Raw genomic sequence first — 21,486 nt, forward strand, 5'->3', positions numbered from 1 at the left:
GTGTTGCTGTGGGGGCAGGGGGTATCAATGGGGTGTGTGTCCCAGTTGGGGGGTGGGGGGGGAGAATGGGAATGCCTATGCTGATTTTGGGGTGGGGGGGGGATGGTGGGTGTCTATGGGGTTTTTTTGGGTGGGCGGGATTGCGAGCTCCTGGCAGGTGCAGCATTTGTCCATGACCCTGCCGCCCTCCCCCCACCACATCCCAGGGATAGTCTGATCCCAATCTCAGCAGCAGAGACGTCCTTTAAACAAATCGAATACAGAAACAGAGGCTTCCCTCCCACAGTGCCTGACCACTCAGTGGAATGTGTACAGAGGACGTAGACAGGGCTGAAGCAGTCAATTACTTCCTTATTTGGGGTCTTTTCCCATTCCACCCAGAGTCTGCAGACAGATGGAAGCATTAAAGATAGGACCACAGTGGAATGACTCGGGGGGGGGAAAGGAAATCGAATATGGAGACCTTCAAAAAGTTATTTCAATAAACCATGACAGCACAAGCTTCACATGTGGAGTCTATTCTGGCCGTGTCTGATTAGCATTGGAGAATCAGACTAGTGTCTGTGGAGACAGATGCAGAGTGACCCCAGTATGACTGCTCCTTAGCGCTCCGTTCAGACAAGGCGGCCTATTGCACTCGGAATACTAACTCTACTTCTGTTCCAGACACATCCCACTCGCTTCCAGGATGATCTGCTTTTTAACCACAGAACCGCTGACCAGGGCCTGTGAGAATTCTGCTAACAGTTCCCCTCCTATTCCTAACACGTACTGGAACTGTGACTTGCATGAATTCCATCAGCATTAAAATTAAACTCCACCCTTCTGGATTCTTGGCAAGAGGTTCTAACTTGACAAACTGCCAAAAGGATGTCTGTTAGAGGCCCCGCAATACAGAGGCAGTATTTTTCCACAGTTAAACGTCTGATATATAAAAAAATTCTTTTGTAAGGCAGGGCTGGGAAATAAATAGAGTGCCCCATGGCTGTGATCTTCCACTCCAAATATAGATCAAATAAAGATTAAGATCTTCATCAACAGGAAAGGAGTTAAACCGTGGCTCATCATGATGAAATTTAAAAATTACATACGAAAATATGACCTTTTTTAAAAAAATGTCCACGTACAAACCAAAGGTTTCATCAGGTCCATGAGGGGTTGACTTAACAGGGCATGTTAAATTGCTCAAGTATTTAAAAGGGAAACATTTGTGGGGTTATGTGGGAGTAGGTGTTCAGAGGGCTGTCAGTGATACAGTGGGCTGACTGGCCTCCTCCTGTGCTGTAACCATTCCAAGATTTTATTCCGTCACAAGCTACTTTTGTAGATGTCAAAATGCAATTCCCAAGTGTTAACAAGGGAAGGTCCATCTGGAAACCTTGCACTTTTCCCAAAAGGCTCTCATGGGTGGTGGGGGGAGGGGAGAGGAGGCGATAGAGACAAGGACAATGTCCTGACTGTTGGGAAATGGAGTTCCATCAACACCCCTGTAAACAACACCAGTCACACCCACAGCTTGCCTCCAGATGGGACTGTCAACTGCGTTTTACTGCCATATGAGGAGCCAGTAAAAGATCACAACGCGAAGGTTAATGGACCTACCTTCTTAGCCCGTAGACGTAGCAGATCCCAATGACTTCCACCAAAACGATCACCAGCAGGGCCAAGGTCGCTGCATAGTCATTGAATATGGAGAACCAATAATTCCCCGATCCAATGTTAAACACAAGCCCAATAACACAAGCTACGAGACACACAATCCCTGTGAAAAGGAAAAGAGAAGTTAAATACAGTGGTAATTACAAAGCATAAACTACAGCCACCTCATTATAATCCGGATTTACTTTCCATCGCTTGTATAGTCTGCATTGCTTTCGGTCATTGCGAAATGACACAAAACACTCGTAGTTTTGCAATTGTACAAGTTGTAAAAGAATGAATGATTCAATTGAACAATTTGTTCCCCGCTTTTCACATTGCAATTTACGGTTAATTGCCAACATACAGCAACAGGAAGAAAGTCAACCCATCCAAGGCTCCAGTGCTGTGAGGAAACATTTGGACAAAAGAAAATGACAAACTGGCATTGTTTCAAAAGGAGTCTGACAGAGAGACACAGACCCTAGCAGGTTTTATTTACTTCTCTTCCCTCAAGACAATGGTCATTGCTGCCAGGCAGCAGAACACATCACAGCTTCAGGCACCCGCTGGGCCATTTTAACCAGGCTTGGCTACCAGGAAATTGGGAGAACAGCTTAAATTTGCTTTGGTCCATAACCCACCATTTTTGATTTTATCCTGAGTAGGAGGAACGTGAGAACTAGGAGCAGGAGGAGGCCATTCAGCCCCTTGAGCCTGCTCTGCCATTTAAATGATCATCAGACATGGGAAGATCTACCAGAAATCTCACAATCTCCCAACTCCTGAGAGGCTATCGTCGGTGGGTGGGAGGTGGTGGTGAGAGGGGTTTGGGGGGGGGGGGGGGGGGCGTAGGAGGTGGAAGAGAAGGGGGCAATGTCCCAGCTGTTGGGAATTGGAGTTCTTGTTTGCTCTCCATAACTCTTCAACCCATTGCTACTTAAAAATCTGTCTGCCTTATCTCCTCCTCAAATCTACACAATGTCTCAGCATTCCCCACACTCTGGGGCAGTGAATTCCACAGATTCATGACCTTTCAGAGAGATAATTTCTCCCTGTTTTAAATCTGCTACCCCTTATCATAAAACCATGGCCTCCCATTGTAGGTTACCCCACATCAGGAAACATTCAATGTTTACTTTGTCAATCCCCTTTGGCATCGTGTATACCTCAGTCAGATCTCCGCTCATTCTTCTAAACTCCAGGGAGTATTGGCCTAAACTGTTCAATCTCTCCTCATAAGACAAACCGTTCATTTCCGGAATCAAAATCTTGAACCTCCTTTGAACTGTCTCCAATAAAACTCCATCCTTCCTTAAGCAAGGAGAAAGTGAGGACTGCAGATGCTTCATTCTCAATTAAGACCTTATGCTCAAAACGCCGACTCTCCTGCTCCTCGGATGCTGCCTGACAGGCTGAGCTTTTACCAGCGCCACACTTTATGAATCTCATCTCAAGAACGGCAAGAGAAAGTGCTAAATCTAATCACAGGGTCAAGTGAGGAAGGGTTGAAGTGAGAGACCTATTCTGATAACTTGCTCTCTTACAGAGTGCAGCATTCTGGCTGTCTGCTTCATTCCCACAATCCCAGTCTCATGGTAGTCTCTCCCACTAAGTGCTCAAAGGTGCACAATCATAGCAGATAAGCATTTGGCATGGGGCTCTTGAGGCACGGTGATAGTGCCTGTACCTTGAGCTACCTACTCCAGAGGTGTGGCGTCATGCACCTGAGCATGTTGATTATCTATAAGAGATGGGCACAGTTTAATGAAGATAACTGATAGTCATGTGGGAGGGGTGGGGAAAAAAATAGCCTTAAAATTATGGGGTATGGATGAGAGTTTGGTGGAGCCATTTCAGAATGCAATTAAGAATTAATCACTTTGTCCTGGGTCACATGTAGACCACTCAAGCAAGGATAGCAGATAGAGTTTTTATGATAAATCAGTGGCAGTGATTCGAAGTTAGTCTTCAATTCCAGATTTTTAAAAATTAAAATGTATAAATCTCCAGATTCAATAGTGGGATTTGAACTCTTATACCTGGGACATGAACCTGATCCCTCGGAATTACTACTACAGTGACGTTATTTCTACATTAAGTTTATCCCATGACTATTCTAGTCTTGTGCATTCCAATAGTTAGTGCTGACAGACAGAACCACAAATAAGTCTCATTGGAAGAGACGCTTTCATTAGGTAACAATACAGCTTAGTAATTATATACAGGCTACATTATACTAATGTTAATTGGAGTAGGAGACAGTATCCCACTCCCCAAGATTCCTGTAGATTCCCTAAAACACCTAATCCACCCAGTGGCTGTCAGACCTGACTTTAATTTAGCTAATCAATTAACCCTTTGATATCCATTATGTTACAGGACATGTAGAGGGTGGGGTGTGTATGGAAATGAGCTGCGAGGGGAAGTGGTGGAGGCGAGTACAATTACAACATTTAAAAGACTTTTGGATGGGGACATGAATAGGAAGGGAGTAGAGGGTTATGGGACAAATGGGACTAGATTAATTCAGGATATCTGGTCAGCATGGGCGAGTTGGACCGAAGGATCTGTTTCTGTGCTGAACATCTCTATTCATGACCAACAACAAAACAAAATTCAATGAGCTCATTTCGCAACGACTGGCTTAATTACACTCAGCACTTGAGGACTTTTAACCACTTGACTTATTGACAATCTGACATAATATTAACAGATAACAAGGTGGGAATTCTCTCAGTGTGCTGCGCTTGTAATTTTTCCATGCTATTATGGCATTGAGGTGTCCGGCCCACTTATAACCTCACTGTTGTACAATTGTAGATATTCTAAAGCAATTTAAAAAATGCTTCTTCTTATCCGAGTCTCATTAACTAATAAACTGGGCCAAAGTCAAGTTCCTTTTTGTGTTGGGGAAATAGATTATAAAATCAGCTTCAAGGAAGTCATTGTTATTTAGAAACTGGCTATAAAATCGATTGTTAATGAACAAAGTAAGCTGAGAATGTCCAATATCAGCAGCAAGTTACTTTCAAGTGGATCCATGTCAGTAATATTTTGGCCTGTCTCGAATTAGGAGTAGGTTCCCTCCTTATTGAATAATATGGTCTGGTTAGAGACGATAGACTAAGTAGAACACAGACCAGTACAGCGTAGGAATGGGCCCTTCAGCCCACAATGTTGTGCTGAATATGACCCTAAATTAAACTACTGCCTTCTGCCTGCCCTTGGTCCATATCCATCCATTCCTTGCATTTCCAATTGCTTATCTAAAAGTCCCTTAAATACCTCCATCATATCTGCCCCCACCACTACCTCTAGCAGGGTGCTCCAGACTCCTTACCCCTCACATCTCCTTTGAACCTTCCCCCTCACCTTAAATGCATGCCCGCTAGGTTTAGACATTTTAACTCTGAGAAAAAGATTCTGATCATCCACACTATCTATGCATCTGATAGTTGTATAGACTTCTATCAAGTCTCCCCTCAGCCACTGTCGCTCCAGAGAAAACAATCCGAGATTTTCTAGCCTCTCCTTATAGCTCATATCCTGTAATCCAGACAGCATCCTGGTAAACCTCTTCTGCACTCTCTCCATGCCTCCAAATCCATCCTGTAATGTGGTGCATATAATTGAACGCAATACACTAAGTGTGGCCTAACCAAAGTCTTATAAAGCTGCAACATGACATTCTTGTCTCTTGTACTCAATTCCCCAACCTATAATGGCAAGTGTGTCATATGTCTTCTTTACCAACCTATTGACTTATGCGGCCACCTTCAGGGAGCTGTGGACTTGAACCCAAAGATCCCTCTGTACGTCAATGCTGTTCAGGATCCTGGCATTAACTGTATGCTTATTGTTATCAGGTACCCGGAGAAGAACCTGACAGATAATCAAGCCGCACAATTAAATACAACAGGTTATCAACGTATAATCTTATCGCCTTGATCATATTGTACCTATCAACAGATAGAACAGCTTAAAGATTTATAACAACCTGACAAAACAACAAGGAGGAAAACAAAACAACAACAAAACTTTAGAATCTGACCAAGAAGCTAAAGATTGTTTGGCTCCAATTCCTTTCCCCAGCCCTGAGCCTCCCCTATCTTTCCACCAATAGACTATCAGTGTCACTGATTATCACTGACAGATTATTAGAATTATCAGTGCAAAATCCTAGTAAGAGCCAAGCACCAGATTAGCACAGTCGCAAGTATGTTGCTAGAAAAACACAGCATTCAAGGTGCAGGAGAATCGACATTTCAGGCATAAGCTCTTCCCATTCCTGATGAAGGGCTTATGCCCGAAACATTGGTTCTCCTGCTCCTCGGAGGCTGCCTGATCTGCTGTGTTTTTCCAGCACTACACTCTCAACTCTGATCTCCAGCATCTGCAGTCCTCACTTTCTCCTACCAGAATAGCACAGTCACTCTATAAACCAGCCACAATGTATTCTGTCTGCTACTCTCACTGTGGAGAGAATCTGCGCTGCTGGGAGTCTCACTGTAAGTGATGAGAGAATGTGTCTGTGCTACTTACAGTCCATTAACATGGGGTCCATTTTCCTACAAAGGAAAGGCCAGCTATAACCAGGGTTTGAGGTGAGTAAATGGCCGAGAGGTTACCAACACAGAGTCTGCAGCATGTTCAGGACAGGCAGTGTTCAGGGAAAGGGTAGTGATCTGACAAGGATAGCCCTCTGAAACACTGGCTAAGACTCATGATCAGGATTAACACAGGGGAGGCAATAGTCTGGTGGTAATTATCACTGGACGGTTAATCCAGAGACCCAGGTAATGCTGGTGGAACCTGGATTCAAATCTCATCCTGAGCCGATGGTGGAATTTGAATTCAATAAAAATCTGGAATTAAATGTTTAATGATGACCATGAATCCAAAGCCGATTGTCGAGGAAAAACCCATCTGGTTCACTAATGTCCTTTAGGGAAGGAAACTACTATCCTTACCTGGTCTGGCCTACATGTGACTCCAGACCCACAGCAATGTGGTTGACTCTGAACTGCTCCTGGGATGGGCAATAAATGCTGCCTAGCCAGTGACATCCTCATCCCAGGAATTAATTTAAAAAATATATTCATGAAATTTCCCGAAGGATTTCAAAATGCAACCACTGTTGTGTTTTAATGCAAAGTAATATGGGGGAGAAGAGGTTCGAAGAACATAGAACTGTACAGGCCCTTCGGCCCATGATGTTTTGCTGAGCATTTACCTTAATCTGAGATCAACCTAACCTACACACCCCTCAATTTACTGCCGTCCATGTGCCTGTCCAGCAGTCGCTTAAATGTCCCTAATGTTTCTGAGGCAAAAGTGAGCACTGCAGATGCTGGAAATCAGAGTCTGCACTAGAGTGATGCTGGAAAAGCACAACAGGTCAGGCATCATCCGAGGAGCGGGAACATTGACGTTTCGGGCATTAGCCCTTCATCAGGAATGAAGGCCTAATGTCTCTGACACTACTACCATCGCTGGCAGTGCATTTTATGCAGAGTGGTGGGTGTGCGAAGGAAAATGGAATGGTGAAGCAAAAAGTGAATTGGTGCAGAGGGTAAAAAATGGTGTTTGTCCCTCAAACACTGCTCCTTCACCCTGACTTGACTGGTGCAATAATTACCATTTTTCTTCCCCCACCCAAAAATGTTGAGCAATCACTGAGAATGATTTAAAACTAAAACCAATAACAGTGGCCTGACTTAAACCTTCACACCCAGCCCTGAACAGGGAGTGGGGAATGTATAATCCTACGGTGGGCACAGCAAAGAGAGCTCCAAGGTTCTTCAGACTATCATTACTCAGTATCTCTCTAACAGCACGCCCCTTTTTACCAGGGACTGACAGATAGAGGAGGGGAGGGAAATATATCCTTGGTGGTGGGCACAGCAAAGAGAGCTCCAAGGTTCTTCAGACTATCATTACTCAGTATCTCTCTAACAGCACGCCCCTTTTTACCAGGGACTGACAGGCTGGATTGGAAGGAAGATGGGCAATACAGGTCACCGTTGGGCTTGTGCAGCCTGAAATCAGAAGCATAATACTCCAGTACAGGACCGCTACCCTTTGAAGAGCGTGTCTCTACCCAGAGAGGAGTGCCAGTTCCAGCAGGGAAGGGCAGCACTCTAACCTTGGTAGGAACCAGTAAAGAAGAAAGCTCCCATCAGGGGCACCTCACCTATCATGACCTCTCTTGGCAGATATTTGGAAATGATCTTCATGTCGCTGAGCGGAGTGATGACACCAGCGGCGTTCCCCAGCATACTACCGATGCCCAACATCAGGAGCATCAGAAAATACAATATCGACCAGATCTGAGATGGCCCAGGCATGTTCACAATTGCTTCAGTGAAGACTATAAATGAGAGCCCAGTTCCTTCTGCAGCCTGCAAAAACAGAGAAGGCAAACTCGGTAAATAAACTCACAAAAACAGTGGAAGGAAGAATAGCCTTACAGAATCACAGCACAGGGGAGTGCCAGCTCCTGGTACTACCACGCTTGCTTTCCTCACCCCCTTGGAATCTGGCTGGTTCCAAGTACAGCTCCAATTGTCTCAAGTAGGCGGAGAGTAGGCCATGCGGCCCATCTAGCCCACTCTGCCATTCAATAAGAAAATGGCTGACTCTCCCTTCCTCTTTTGGAGACTGGTATTATGGTCTCCCAATGGATTGGATTCTGCTTCTGGGTGAAGTGCTGTGATTGGGTGCTGTATGATGGCTGACCCAGGAGATGTTCCTGCTTTTACTGCCCGCCAGTGAGTACTGGGACAACCTATCTGCTAACAGTCAACCGGTGTCACCACATTCCAAAGCCCAACAGGTCCAACAGGAAAGCATCTGGCCCAGAGATTGGGATATTGGCCACGGCACCTCAATAATCTTGAGGTAATAACATTTGCTATAGACTGTTCACTCCATTAAATGGACAATGTGAGTGGCAGCCTCCTTATACACCATTGTAGTCTAATTCCTGCTGACACAGGGCCCAAAGTGCTGAGTGTTGCACTCGTTGGAACAAATGCAAGAATGCCAAATTAAATTACAGGGTGCACAGGGGTGTAGGTCGGCCAATTGGGTGGCAGGTCAGCGCTGATCTAACTTGTCCTCACAAGTTTCTATTAAGTCTCTTGACCACGATCACACAGAGAGAGAGAAAAGGAAGGACTTACACTGATATTGTCCCTTTCCTGACCACTGAGCACTCCAAAGAGTTAAAGTAGGTACTTTAAAAAGATGGGGATAGAACTTGGTCAGATTGTACACAGCAAAGTTCTGCAGACAGCATGAGATCAGTGACCAGATTACGTGTTTTCTGCATATCAGAAATAGTGACAAAGTACAGCCAGGAAACCTCCCTTTGAAGAATGGTTTGGGCTTTTTAACATCAAACTGCGTGGCATGTGGAGAATTGGTGAGGCCACTTTTGCAGTATTGCATAGGAAAGGGTGCAGAAAAGATTTACAAGGATGTTACACTGGAGTATTTGAGTGATAAAGCGGGTCTGGATAGGTTAGGACTTTTTTTCCCTGGAGGATAGGAGGTTGAGGGGTGAGCTTATAGAGGTTTATAAAGTCATGAGAGGCATGGATAAGGTGAATGGCAATTTTTCCCCCCCCCCCGAGGGTTAGGGAGTTCAAAACTAGAGAGCATAGGTTTAAGATTTAGATTACTTACAGTGTGGAAACAGGCCCTTCGGCCCAAAACGTCCACCCAGACCCATTCACCTAACACTATGGGCAATTTAGCATGGCCTATTCACCTGACCTGCACATCTTTGGACTGTGGGAGGAAACCGGAGCACCGGGAGGAAACCCACGCAGACACGGGGAGAACGTGCAAACTCCACACAGTCAGTCGCCTGAGGCGGGAATTGAACCCGGGTCTCAGGCGCTGTGAGGCAGCAGTGCTAACCACTGTGCCACCCACAAAGGTGAGATGGGAAAGATTTAAAAGGGACCTGAGGGACAACTTTTTCACACAGAGAGGGTGGTTAGTATACAGAATGAACTGCCAGAGGAAGTGGTAGATGCAAGGTACACGGATAGGAGAGGTTTAAAGGGATATGTGCCAAACACAGGCTAGTGGGGTGACTTTAGTACGGGAAACCTGGTTAGCATGGGTGAGTTGGACCGAAGGGCCTGTTTCTGTGCTCGATGACCACTATCAAAGGGAATCACACTCTTTAAAACAAAAGCTATTCACCGTGTCCAAGTGGGACTGAAGGTCACATTTTTCAATCTGTGATGCAATTGTTGCAAATTTGTTCGGTTGTGTTGAATTCAGGAAATTTATCCAGTCATCAAGAGTGTCCGTTTGTACTGCTGTTTCTTCCAGGTCAAAAGTGTTTGTTAGAAGTAACAGCATTCTGCAGTTAGACAGAAACTGCTTGTTAGTTCCCACAGGAAGCAATCAACTTCTCAAGATTAGAACAATAGTGAACCAATAACTCAAAACTATGAGTAAACATTAAACTCCAAGTTAAAGACAAGATAAAGTCCTCTTGCAAAATTGTTCTCTTGATTAGATTATACAGTTTCAAAAGCTCTACAATTGCGATTTTAAAAATTTAACCAAAGTATTTAAAATGGAAAGGGTTTACATTCAACTCATGCATCAGAATGAATTTGTTCTAAAGTCCTTCATGTGGTTGCGTCATTCTTCAATGAATGGCACAGGCCATTCGATCCTCAGGGACTGTACTAGCTGTTATGCTCCACAGAGCTAGCTCATACCTCTATTTCGTTCTCCCGGAGATGTAGAATGACGTATTGCTATTCAGAGTTAAGTCAGGAATGATCTGCCATTTGGGTGACCGGCACAAAAAAATTCATGCCCCTTTGAAGAATTTCGGGATCGGTGCTCTTTTCTCCAAACAACACCAGTCCCTGACTGAACAGAATCAAGTTATATCCAGCTAACTCAGTGCATTTCTTTGGTCATCGCTGACATTTGGAGCTTCACTGAAGAACCTCTCAGGGGCTTATGTCTAATGAAGGAGAGCATGACTTTGAGTTTTTGGCCAAGCATAAGGGAAACCGGGAGACCGTTGCCACAGCAACATTTCAATTGGTTATGAAGGTTATTGGCACTACAGGCCACAAGCACATTTCACCTCAGTCCTCACTCACAGAGCAAGATGGAGGCAACTGTCATTTGATGGAGTGGTGGATGGGGCAGGGGACAGTTTTGGGGATGCGGCCTCAGTTGTATTCTACTGCTCAATCCTAGTTGCTGTGGAAGACATCACGGAGTGAGAAGTCTGCAATTGTTTCACAGATTCTCTCAGCCAAGGAACAAGAGCTGGCATTTTTCCAGTGCCAGTCTAGAAGTGGCAAGATTGGATCTGGTCTTGTAAGAACCCACTTCATTATGCTTCTACACCCCTCCCCCCTCACAGAATGGGGGCTGTTCCTTACCGCCCCAAGCCCTATTGCCCATCTCCAAATGTCCTGGAAAAAGATATCAGGGAGCCACTGTCTCCAAATCACTGAAGTTCCTGAGTTGTAGGAACACCCTCAGTGCTGTGAGGGAGCTTTGGGATTTTGACCCGAGCAACAGTCTCAGGGCAGCCATAGGTAGTGGTGAGTCGGGGTGTCTCTGTTTTGGGAGGGCAACTCCCACAAGGTGATGGCATTCCCATTGCATCAGCTGCCCTTGTCCTTCTGGATGGCAGAGGTCATGGGTTTGGAAGGTACCCCCACAGCAAGTGCATCTTCTGGATGACACACACTGAAGCTGCTGGACTTGAGCAGGAAGCCAGAAGAAAATCTAGGCCTTAATCTTCCAGTTCTTCCCCAGGTCACCTTGCTCGACATGTTATGTACATCATGAGACAACACTCCAACACTCAATAGCACTATCGTCAAGCATCTAATGCTTCATCAAGAGATGCAGAATTTCAGACAGGATCACAGAATGCATTCAAACTTAACCACCTTCACACCATTAAATCAGATACATAGCACCAAAACAGGCCTTTCAGCCCAACCAGATCATACTGGTGTTTCTGTTCCACTTGAGATTTCTCCCAAATCTACCACTGTAACCCCTTCTTCTCTATTTGTACATCTTAATTGTATCGATATACTTGCTTTAGCTGCTCCCAGTGATAGTGAGTTCCACATTCTGACTATCCTTATGATGGATTTCTTGGTGACTGCCTTGTATCGATGGCCTCTAGATCCGCTCTTCCACCCCAGAGGAAACATTCTCTGTGTATTCACTCAACCTAAACCTTTCAGGAGTTTTAAAAACCTGTTAGGTCACCCCTTGGCCTCCTTCTACTTCAAGAGGAACAGACCCACCCTAACATCTTGGGATACAGCCCCACATGCACCTCTGGAATTCTCCTGGCCAAACTTCCCTGCATCCACCCTCTCCAGTGTCCTTATACCTCTTTTACAGCAGGACAACCAGAACTGCTCTCTTAAAGTGAATTCTAGCCAAGGTTCAATAGCGGTTTAGCATAATTTCCTTCATTTTCAATTCTACTCCTCCAGCTCCAAAACCTTGTTTTGCCTTCCCTATGGTCTTACTAATTTGTGGAGCAACCTCTAGTAACTGATGTAACTGTACCACCCAGATGTGCACCTTCCAAGAACTAAAAGACTCCTTATTTTTCCTACCAGGATGCATTTAATTGGCATTGACCTTCATTTGCCAATTTTCTTGCCCATTCCGCAAACTTACTGACATCCTCCAGTAATTTGCTGTATTGACTAAATCCCCCTCTCACCATTTGATGCCTTTTGCAAATTTAGAACCTGCTTTTAATTCAATGAAAATCCAGACAGTTTATGTTAACTGCCTCCGCTTCTTCAGAAATTTAAGACTGAACCAAGTCTGATTTCCCCTTTCAAAATCCATGTCGCCTATTCATCATTATATTTCTCATTCCCATCTCAATTAAATTGTTGCAACTCTCATTCTAACCAGCTCAATTCTACTCATCATGTGCTTTACAATTATTTTTAACTCAGGTCTACAGAATTTCAATGTCAGTTTAATTGTCTGAAACACACTTGAAGACATCAGCAGTTTATTTTGCAATTAAGCAACAGCAAGGCACTGAGTGAGATTACCAATGTGACTTTATCTTTGAATAACATAAATCCCTCAGTCTCCATTTTTAAATTAAAGGTTAGTGGATCATCAATAGCCATTGGTGGAGTTCCATTGAGAGTTATAAACTTCTATGCCCTTCTTGTGGTGCACTGGGTCAGAGGTTGGATTTAAATTCTATCCATTCCAGAGGTTTACTATAAACATATCTGCCATCCTTTGCAATGTTTTGTCATTGCATGATTACAAGATCAGCCTCTTTTTTTTGTCGATGGCCCCCTAAGCTTATATTCTCCATTGCGTAGAAAAAAGATTGCGCCCAAACTACCCTTATTGGCGTCCCCTCGTGTCTCGAGATCGTTCATCAAATTATGTTTCCTGCACCCCCCCAGCAATTTCCTAAACTTCAGCTGGGATTTCAAAATCTTTTCCTATAGTTTAACCCTCAAGCATCAATGATGTCTTAATACGATCACATTGAAAGGGTGCCCTCAACATTATCTATCTTGGGACTTGAAGGAGATGGCATTTATTCCTGATCTTTAGGTGCTCTCAGAAAGTAGGTGTCTCCCAGTCCCCTTTGAACAATCCCAGTTCCTGTACAGGTGACACATCCAGTGGCATGGAGCCAATAGTTTTGAAGGAATGATGGGTATCACCTGGTCAGGACAGTGCATTGGGGGTTTAATGGGATCAGTGTGAAGGTTTTCAGCTGTGGGACACAAAACAGAATCAGAGACTCCCATGTCCTTACACTACACAAGAAGTACGCTCAGAAAACCTACGCTGCTCTCCGGCATAACCCCCAACAACAGCAATGCAATATAAGATGACTGTCCCATGCAAGGTGCCTTGTGTTAGAGACACAGGGTCTGCCAGCAGCAGCAGTCTGCTCTTGCCTTCAGAATACCACTTAAACACAGGAGGTCTTTCTTCACGCACTTGAACAATTGATTTTTTAAAAATCCATTCATAGGATGTTGACCTCACTATCTGGGTCAATATTTATCACTCATCCCTCACTGCCCGTTGAACTAAATGGCTTGCCCGGGCCATTTCAGAGGGCAGTTAAGAGTCAACCACATTTCTGTGGGTCTGGAGTCACATGGAGGCCAGACTGGGTAAAATGGCAGACTTCCACATCGGTTTTTACAATAATTGACAATGGCTATATGGTTGTCATAAGGCTAGCTTTTAATTCTAAAATTTTATTGCATTTAAATTTTACCATCTGCCAATGTGGGAATTGAAGCCATGTCCCCAGTTCTTGATTACGAGCTCAGAGACATTACCATAATGTCAGCCCTCACAGTGACAATGAAGGAACTTTCACATGGTATTTGTATCGTGCCTGTATTAAGATACTTGCTGTTATTCATAGAGATTGTTACTTATATTTGTCATGTGCTCAGTCACTTGTGCAAACATCGTTGTATCATGCTGCCAATTATATTATTTATGGACTTCTGTATGTTGGTCTCCTCAAAATCTCTCCAAACTCAGCCACAGGCTCCAACTGAGGAACCAAAGCAGTGGATAGTCACAGCTCCAGGGCAGCTGCCAGAGCTGACTTCCTGTCGAACTGTCAAATGATAAAAACCAAGGTCATTCCAAGGCACCAGCTCGGATGGGATGAGTCAGAGCAATGCCACAGCCTGGACTCTGAATTGACAATGAATACAGGAGACTGGAACACAAAGACACAGAGAGGTGTCCATTCAGCCCCTTGGGCACACCATTCAATGAGATCGAAGCCAAACACTGACTTAATTCCACAATATCCCACTGCCTTGAATACTTTTGATTAAATAAAATCTATTAATACTCCTGTTTTAAAATTAATTGTTGGTCGATAATCAGTTCCTATTTGCAGAAGAGAGCTCCAAACTCCATCTCAGTGTGCGCTGCTTTATTTCACTTCTGATAGATTCCATTCTAGATTTTTGACCACACCCCACATTCTTAATCACCTACAAACGAAGAGCACATTATTTCCATTTAATCCTTTCTGACCTGCTCAATGCCTTGAAAAACAACTTTGACGATATCACCCTTTAGCTAACCTTCTGAACTCAAGGAATTACAATTTAACTTCTCTTTAAAATCTAATGACTGGAGTCCACTCTGATAAATCTACACAGCACACTCTCCAAGGCTGATGTAGCCTTCCTGAAGTGGAGCACCCAGACCAGAGCACAACTCTAGGTATTGGCCTAACCAGGGTTTTCCACAGCCAACTGTCTTCAATCCCCTTCTACTTGAATCCTCTGGATATAAAAGCCAGCATCCCATTAATCCTTTCAATTATTTTCTAAGCTTGTTAATGATGCCTGGGCTCCACCTTGGTCTCTTTAGACCTTTACTGTTTCCAGTTTTTGCTTTTAAGAAATCACAGAATCTTAAAAAAACTTTCTCAATCTAAGGTTTGACTACAATCAAAAACCATTTGCCATAGTTTTGCATGCACTTCTGGTTGGGTGTGATAGGTTAAATATTGCTGCTACTTACACTGGTGTAAATGCTTTTATTTTTGAGATTGATTCTGGTAAAGGTGAAGAAGACTGGATTGGGAGGCAGTATGGAAGCGAAGAGAAAAGGTGAATGAGAGACAGCACAAGAGCAAAAATAGATGCAAGAGCGAGAGACAGAAAGCAAGAAGGAGAAAGAGAGTGAGCGTGCGAGGTTGAGATTCTCCCTATAACATACTCTTACCTTTCAAGACAGCTTTCATAATTATATGTAGCTTTGAAACCATATATGGCAAAAGTGACAACGCTGGCAAACACGGATGTCAGACTGTTAATTAAAGCAATGATAACTGCTTGTTTCTCACAGTTGTTGTTTTTCTGGTTGTAACTGGCAAACGCAATCAGACTCCCAAAGCCCAGGCCGAGCGAGAAGAAAATCTGGGTAGCCGCATCAATCCAAGATTTCGGGTTCATCAGCTGCTCCACCTAGGAGGGGTGTGAAGAGCAAAAGTTTTTTTTTTAAGATTAGATTCCCCACAGTGTGGAAACAGGCCCTTCTGCCCAACCAGTCCACACCGACCCTCCGAACAGCAACCCACCCAGACCCATTTCCCTCTGACTAATGCGCCTAACACTACAGGCAATTTAGCATGGCCAATTCACCTGGCCTGCACATCTTTGGATTGTGAGAGGAAACCGGAGCACCCAGAGGAAACCCACGCAGACACAGGGAGAATGTGCAAACTCCACACAGACAGCCACCCGAGGCTGGAATCGAATCCAAGTCCCTGGTCCTGTGAGGCAGTAGTGTTAACCACTGAGCCATCGTGCTGCCCCAAAGGTTCAGGAGTGAGTCGCAGTACAAACATACACTACACAGAGGAAATTCGTCTCGACTTGCAAAAGGGACATGATGATGGAAGTGGGTACTACAGATGCTGGAGATTAGAGTCAAGATTAGAATGGTGCTGGAAAAGCACAGCAGGTCAGGCAACATCCATTTTGAAAAGCAAGGTGACTTCACCCCGGTGTCCTGGTCAGTATTTATCCCTCAGACAACAAATTGATATTAAAGAGTTTATCTGGTCATTATCACATTACGATTTCTATGAACTTGCTGTGTGTACAATACATAAGTGCCACATTTCCTACAGTACCAACAGTACCTGCACATCAAAAAAGTATTTCATTGAAGATGAAATAGGGATTGGAGTATCCTGGGGTAATGAAAGGTGCTATATAAATGTACATCATTACTTTTATTGAAGAATACGACTAACAGTCCCTGAGTGATGCAGAACTGGAATTTTGTAGAAACAAGAGAGAAACATGCTGTTGTTAAAGGAAGCTTTTTATCTTTCATTCATCAAGACAAATCACAAGAGTGCCAAATTTAGAAAACACACATCTCATTTTTGCAATAATTCCTCAGTTCATTTGATTGAAGGCAGATTGAAGAGTAAGACTTCAATCATCAGAATATTGACTTTGATAATCAGTTTGGGTTACAATCAAATCACATGATACATTACCTTTGGAGTGAACATGTAAACGAGGCCATTTCCTGCTCCATGTAGTGTTACCCCTCGAATGAGAAAAATTATCAACACGAAATATGGAAAGCAAGCTGTTACATAGACCACCTATTGCCAAAGAGAGAGAAAGAGACGGTTCAAACCAGCTTTACACCTACCACTTTTACCCGAAATCATTCTGTTGAGTTTTAGTGCTTTCAAGTTCATAACATCATAGAAGTAGCCATTAGCCATTCGGCCCATGAAATCTGCACTGCCATTTGATCATGACTGATAAGTTTTTCAACCCCATTTTCCCGGTTTCTCTCGGTAACCATTGAACAGTCACGTTTCCGCTCATAGCCAGGTTAGGTGAATTGGCCATGGGAAATTGCCTGCAGTGTTCAAACATGTGTAGGCTTGGTACATTAGTCAGGGGGAAATGTACAGAAATAGGGTTGGGGAATATGTCTGGGTGGGTTGCTCTTTGGAGGGGTCGGCATGGACTTGTTGGGCTGAAGGGCCTGTTTCCACACTGTAGGGATTCTATTCCATTCAGAAAGGTCTGAGTTTTAGGGTGAGATTGGACAAGCAAGAACGTCTTTCTTTAGAGCATAGGAGACTGAGGGGAGACCTTATAGAGGTGCATAAAATCATGAGAGGCATGGATGCAGTGAATGCACTCAGTCTTTTCCCCAGGTTTCGGGAATTGAGGACATCAGTTTAAGGTTACAGGGGAAAGAATAAAAGGGAACCTGAGGGGCAACCTTTTTACACAGAGTGTGGTTCGCGTATGCAATGAGCTGCCAGTGGAAGTGGTTGAGGCGTGTACATTAACAAAGGCATTTAAACAAATACATGGATAGGAAAGGTTTAGAGGGTTATGGGCCAAGTGCAGGGAAATGGGGTTAGCGTGGATGGACATTTTGGTTGGCATGGACCAGTTTAAGCCAAAGGGCCTGTCTCTGTGCTGTAGGACTCTGACTGCTGGGTAACCTCCAGGAATCAAAGATTAACCAGGGATGAGACTGGTCCCTACACCCTCCTGCTCACTCCAAGAAGTTGCTCCTCACATCCCACTGGCATCTCTTGCCCGAAAAATGGGGGAAAAAAAAAAATAAAAATTGCTGTCCGCTGGTCCTTGTACAATTAGCTGATGAGAACAGCTTTGCAAGCTTATGCCCGAAGGCTCTGGAGAGTTAAATACCTCCAGTGGAAGACAGACTCCGAAAGGGAAGCTGCTGATGCTGATCTTGCTCAAAGTCCACTCCTTCTCCACCAACCTCCACCCCCAAAGGAAACCCATCTCGCTGACTCTGCCTTCTGTATTGGGAATGTGCTGATGTACAGGTGAAGCTAATGGAGCCAATACTGCTCACAGTCAGCTTCAGGGCCACTGGAGTGGAAAGACAGCTACTGCTCAAATGATTAATACATTAGCTTTGTGTTAATGGAGAGGAAAACACAGTGGGAGGGAAGTTGGAGACACAGACAGAGAACATGCAAGAGAGAGAGCACAGGAAGGAGAGACAGAGAAAGAGAGCATGTGTGAGAGAGAGTGCATGTGTGACACAGAACATATGAGAGATAGAGAGAGAGGGAGAGAGAGTACGCACGCACAGGAGAGAGAGAGAGCGCACTGAAGAGAGAGAGAGTGCACAGGAGAGAGAGAGAGCACAGGACAGATAGAGAGAGAGAGAGGGAGAGGGAGAGAGAGAGAGAAAGCAGGAGGGACACAGAGGGGAAAGGACACAGAGAGTGAGATGAACAGCACAGCCCTTCTCTGAGCAACTAGGGACATTTTTTCCTTTTAGAAGAACACACACTAGACACAGACTTCTAAAGTCTGTGAAGGTTAACAATAGTGACAGTACCTTGCCAGTTGATTCTGTTCCTCTAATGATACAGAGGTAAACTATAAGCCAGGAGAGGATCAGACACAGCAAAAGCCCCCAGTGCAATGTCCCTGTGTCATCGATGGTGGGCGAAATATTTAATGTCTTTCTGTACCAGAAGAATTCAGTGGGTGAACTCTTTGCACATTCTTCCAGGATTGCAGTGTTGTTTGCATTTAATGGACAGTGTGCCCACGGCAGAGGGTTCTGTTTCACAGAGAAATAAACAGCAAATTATTAACAGACATCAATAAAAAAACTCACTTATGAAAACCTCCTTTTGTGCTTTTACATTGAAAAAAAAAGTCATGCAACATTTCTTCATTGCTATGGAAGTACGAAATATCATTCCAACTCACAGATGGTAGATAAGCTACAATTGTATTACTACACAGTACATTTCAAACTTTGCTCTTATTAAAATGTATAAGACCCTGAGAGGACTTGACAGGATGTATGCTGAAAGGATGTTTTCCCTAGTGACTGACCTGAACTAGGGGAAATTTAAAAATAAGAAGTTGAAGATAGAGATGAAGAGAAATCCTGTCTCTGAGGGCTTTGAGTCTTTGGAGCTTCGAGTGTAATTAATATTTTAAAGGCAGTGACAGATGGACCCTTGACTGACAAGGCAGTCACCAAGGGAAGGGAGAAAGTGGTGTCAAAGCCATAATCAGACTAGCCATGATCTTATCGAATGTCAGGGACAGGCCAAACAGAGTGTGGCTGGGGGGAAAATCGGCGTTGTAATAGGTGGCCAGGAAAGGAATGAACCTGAAGGACTTCTACAAACAATTGCTGATTGGTTCATTCTCACCATTACCAGCTTTCATTTCCAGATTTCGTGAATTGGACTTCAATGTGCTCTGGTGGGAGCGTGTTCCTGGGCCATTACCTTCAGGCTCTGATTACAGATCTTGGCCAGATGGGCCAATGGGCTGAGAAGTGGCAGATGGAGTTTAATTCAGATAAAGTGAGGTGCTGCATTTTGGGAAAGCAAATCTTAGTAGGACTTATACACTTAATGGTAAGGTCCTATGGGAGTGTTGCTGAACAAAGAGATCTTGGAGTGCAGGTTCATAGCTCCTTGAAAGTGGAGGCGCAGATAGATAGGATAGTGAAGAAGACATTTGGTATGCTTTCCTTTACTGGTCAGAGAATTGAGTACAGGTGTTGGGAGGTTATGTTGCGGCTGTACAGGACATTGGTTAGGCCACTGTTGGAATATTGCGTGCAATTCTGGTCTCCTTCCTATCGGAAAGATGTTGTGAAACTTGAAAGGGTTCAGAAAAGATTGACAAGGATGTTGCCAGGGTTGGAGGATTTGAGCTATAGGAAGAGGCTGAACAGGCTGGGGCTGTTTTCCCTGGAGCGTTGGAGTTTGAGGGGTGACCTTTTAGAAGTTTACAAAATTATGAGGGGCATGGATAGGATAAATAGGCAAAGTCTTTTCCCTGGGGAGGCGGAGTCCAGAACCAGAGGGCATAGGTTTAGGGTGAGAGGGGATTGATATAAAAGAGACCTTAGGGGCAACTTTTTCACGTAGAGAGGGTGGTACGTGTATGGAATGAGCTGCCAGAAGAAGTGGTGGAGGCTGGTACAATTGCAACATTTAAAAGGCATCTGGATGGGTATATGAATGGGAAGGGTTTGGAGGGATATGGGCCGGGTGCTGGCAGGTGGGACTAGATTGGGTTGGGATGTCTGGTCAGCATGGACGGGTTGGACCGAAGGGTCTGTTTCCACACTGTACATCTCTATGACTAGCTCAGCCACATTGGCACCATAATCCCCAGATCCTTTCTGCACCTTTGACAGTCCCTTCAGATCCACTGCAAAAAAGGGTGGAGACTCTAGCTCAAGTCTCAAGACCTTTGACAGAGAAAGCAAGACTTTTGCCTACTGTGTGGCATAGCGAGGAAAGAGCAGACGTTAAGCTTTTATGAATTTCAGAAAGAATATAAATCAATTCTTGGTTATGCCTACCTCAAACGAATGGAACAGATACCAAAGACTCCACGACACAATTGCATTGTAGTAGACACACACCAGAAATGATATCACCAGACTTCCTATTCCTGTATTCAGAGGGGCAAAAAAAAACACATTGTAACTCAATATAGTCAGTGGGACAGGACTAAAGCTTGCGGCAGAGAGAATGTAAAATGTGTAGTCACATACCAACGCCAACCAAATATGGATTAACAGTCTTCCATGCTCCTATACTTCCTTGCCTCATCAATTGGCCCAAAGTCAATTCCAGGTAAAACAAAGGCAGCCCTTCCACAACTAACATTATCATGTAAGGAATTAAAAATCCACCTGAAAGGGAGAAAAAGAAGAAAGAAATACAGAGAAATGAGGATCATTCATTAACATTTGGTCCGCATATCTTCCATCAGACATTTGTTGTATGTTAGCTGTATCTGAGTGGCTACCCTGAGCCTCTAAACTGGAACAGGTGGTTGTTGGTACATACTTGTAAAATGCAACTCTACAAATAAATGCTCAGGAAAGTGTGTAAAGATCCTACACTTCACCATCACACTCCCAGCAGCAAAACATATCACTCCCGTGCTTCAATATTCTTCCTCCATTTTCCCTTCAAGGCTTTACGTCCATCAACAACAACCTGAATTTATATGGTGCCTTGAAGGTTAGAAGACATTAACAAAAGGTTGCCTTACAAAAGTACCATCAATCAGAGCCACAGAGGAGAGAAGAAACAGATACTCAAATCCTACCTCTTTGGCAAAACCTTTACAGAGCATTTTAAAAGGAGAAGAGGCAGGAGAAGGAAAAGAGGGGAAAAAAAAGGTTTAAAAGGGAAAAGAGAGGAAGAGGAGAGAAGTCTTAATTTTAAATACTTTCATTAATAGCAAGGCCCGATTTGGA

General features: G+C 44.1%; 1 protein-coding gene across 2 annotated transcripts in view; it reads right to left on the minus strand.

Moving 5' to 3' along the window:
• LOC122564536 (sodium- and chloride-dependent transporter XTRP3A-like) overlaps window positions 1-21,486 on the minus strand; it is a 47,305-nt gene that overhangs the window by 6,620 nt on the left and 19,199 nt on the right. For both annotated transcript variants that reach the window (XM_043719588.1, XM_043719589.1), the window contains exons 2-9: window positions 20,773-20,913; window positions 20,578-20,669; window positions 18,574-18,801; window positions 16,718-16,828; window positions 15,430-15,671; window positions 9,859-10,021; window positions 7,835-8,042; window positions 1,603-1,762 (exon numbers count right to left, since the gene is read on the minus strand). In XM_043719588.1, the coding sequence (XP_043575523.1) occupies window positions 1,603-1,762; window positions 7,835-8,042; window positions 9,859-10,021; window positions 15,430-15,671; window positions 16,718-16,828; window positions 18,574-18,801; window positions 20,578-20,669; window positions 20,773-20,913 (1,345 nt within the window). The remainder of the gene's footprint in view (window positions 1-1,602; window positions 1,763-7,834; window positions 8,043-9,858; window positions 10,022-15,429; window positions 15,672-16,717; window positions 16,829-18,573; window positions 18,802-20,577; window positions 20,670-20,772; window positions 20,914-21,486) is intronic.

The sequence above is a fragment of the Chiloscyllium plagiosum genome, chromosome 29 (assembly GCF_004010195.1).
Source record: "Chiloscyllium plagiosum isolate BGI_BamShark_2017 chromosome 29, ASM401019v2, whole genome shotgun sequence".
NCBI classification, from domain to species: domain Eukaryota; kingdom Metazoa; phylum Chordata; class Chondrichthyes; order Orectolobiformes; family Hemiscylliidae; genus Chiloscyllium; species Chiloscyllium plagiosum.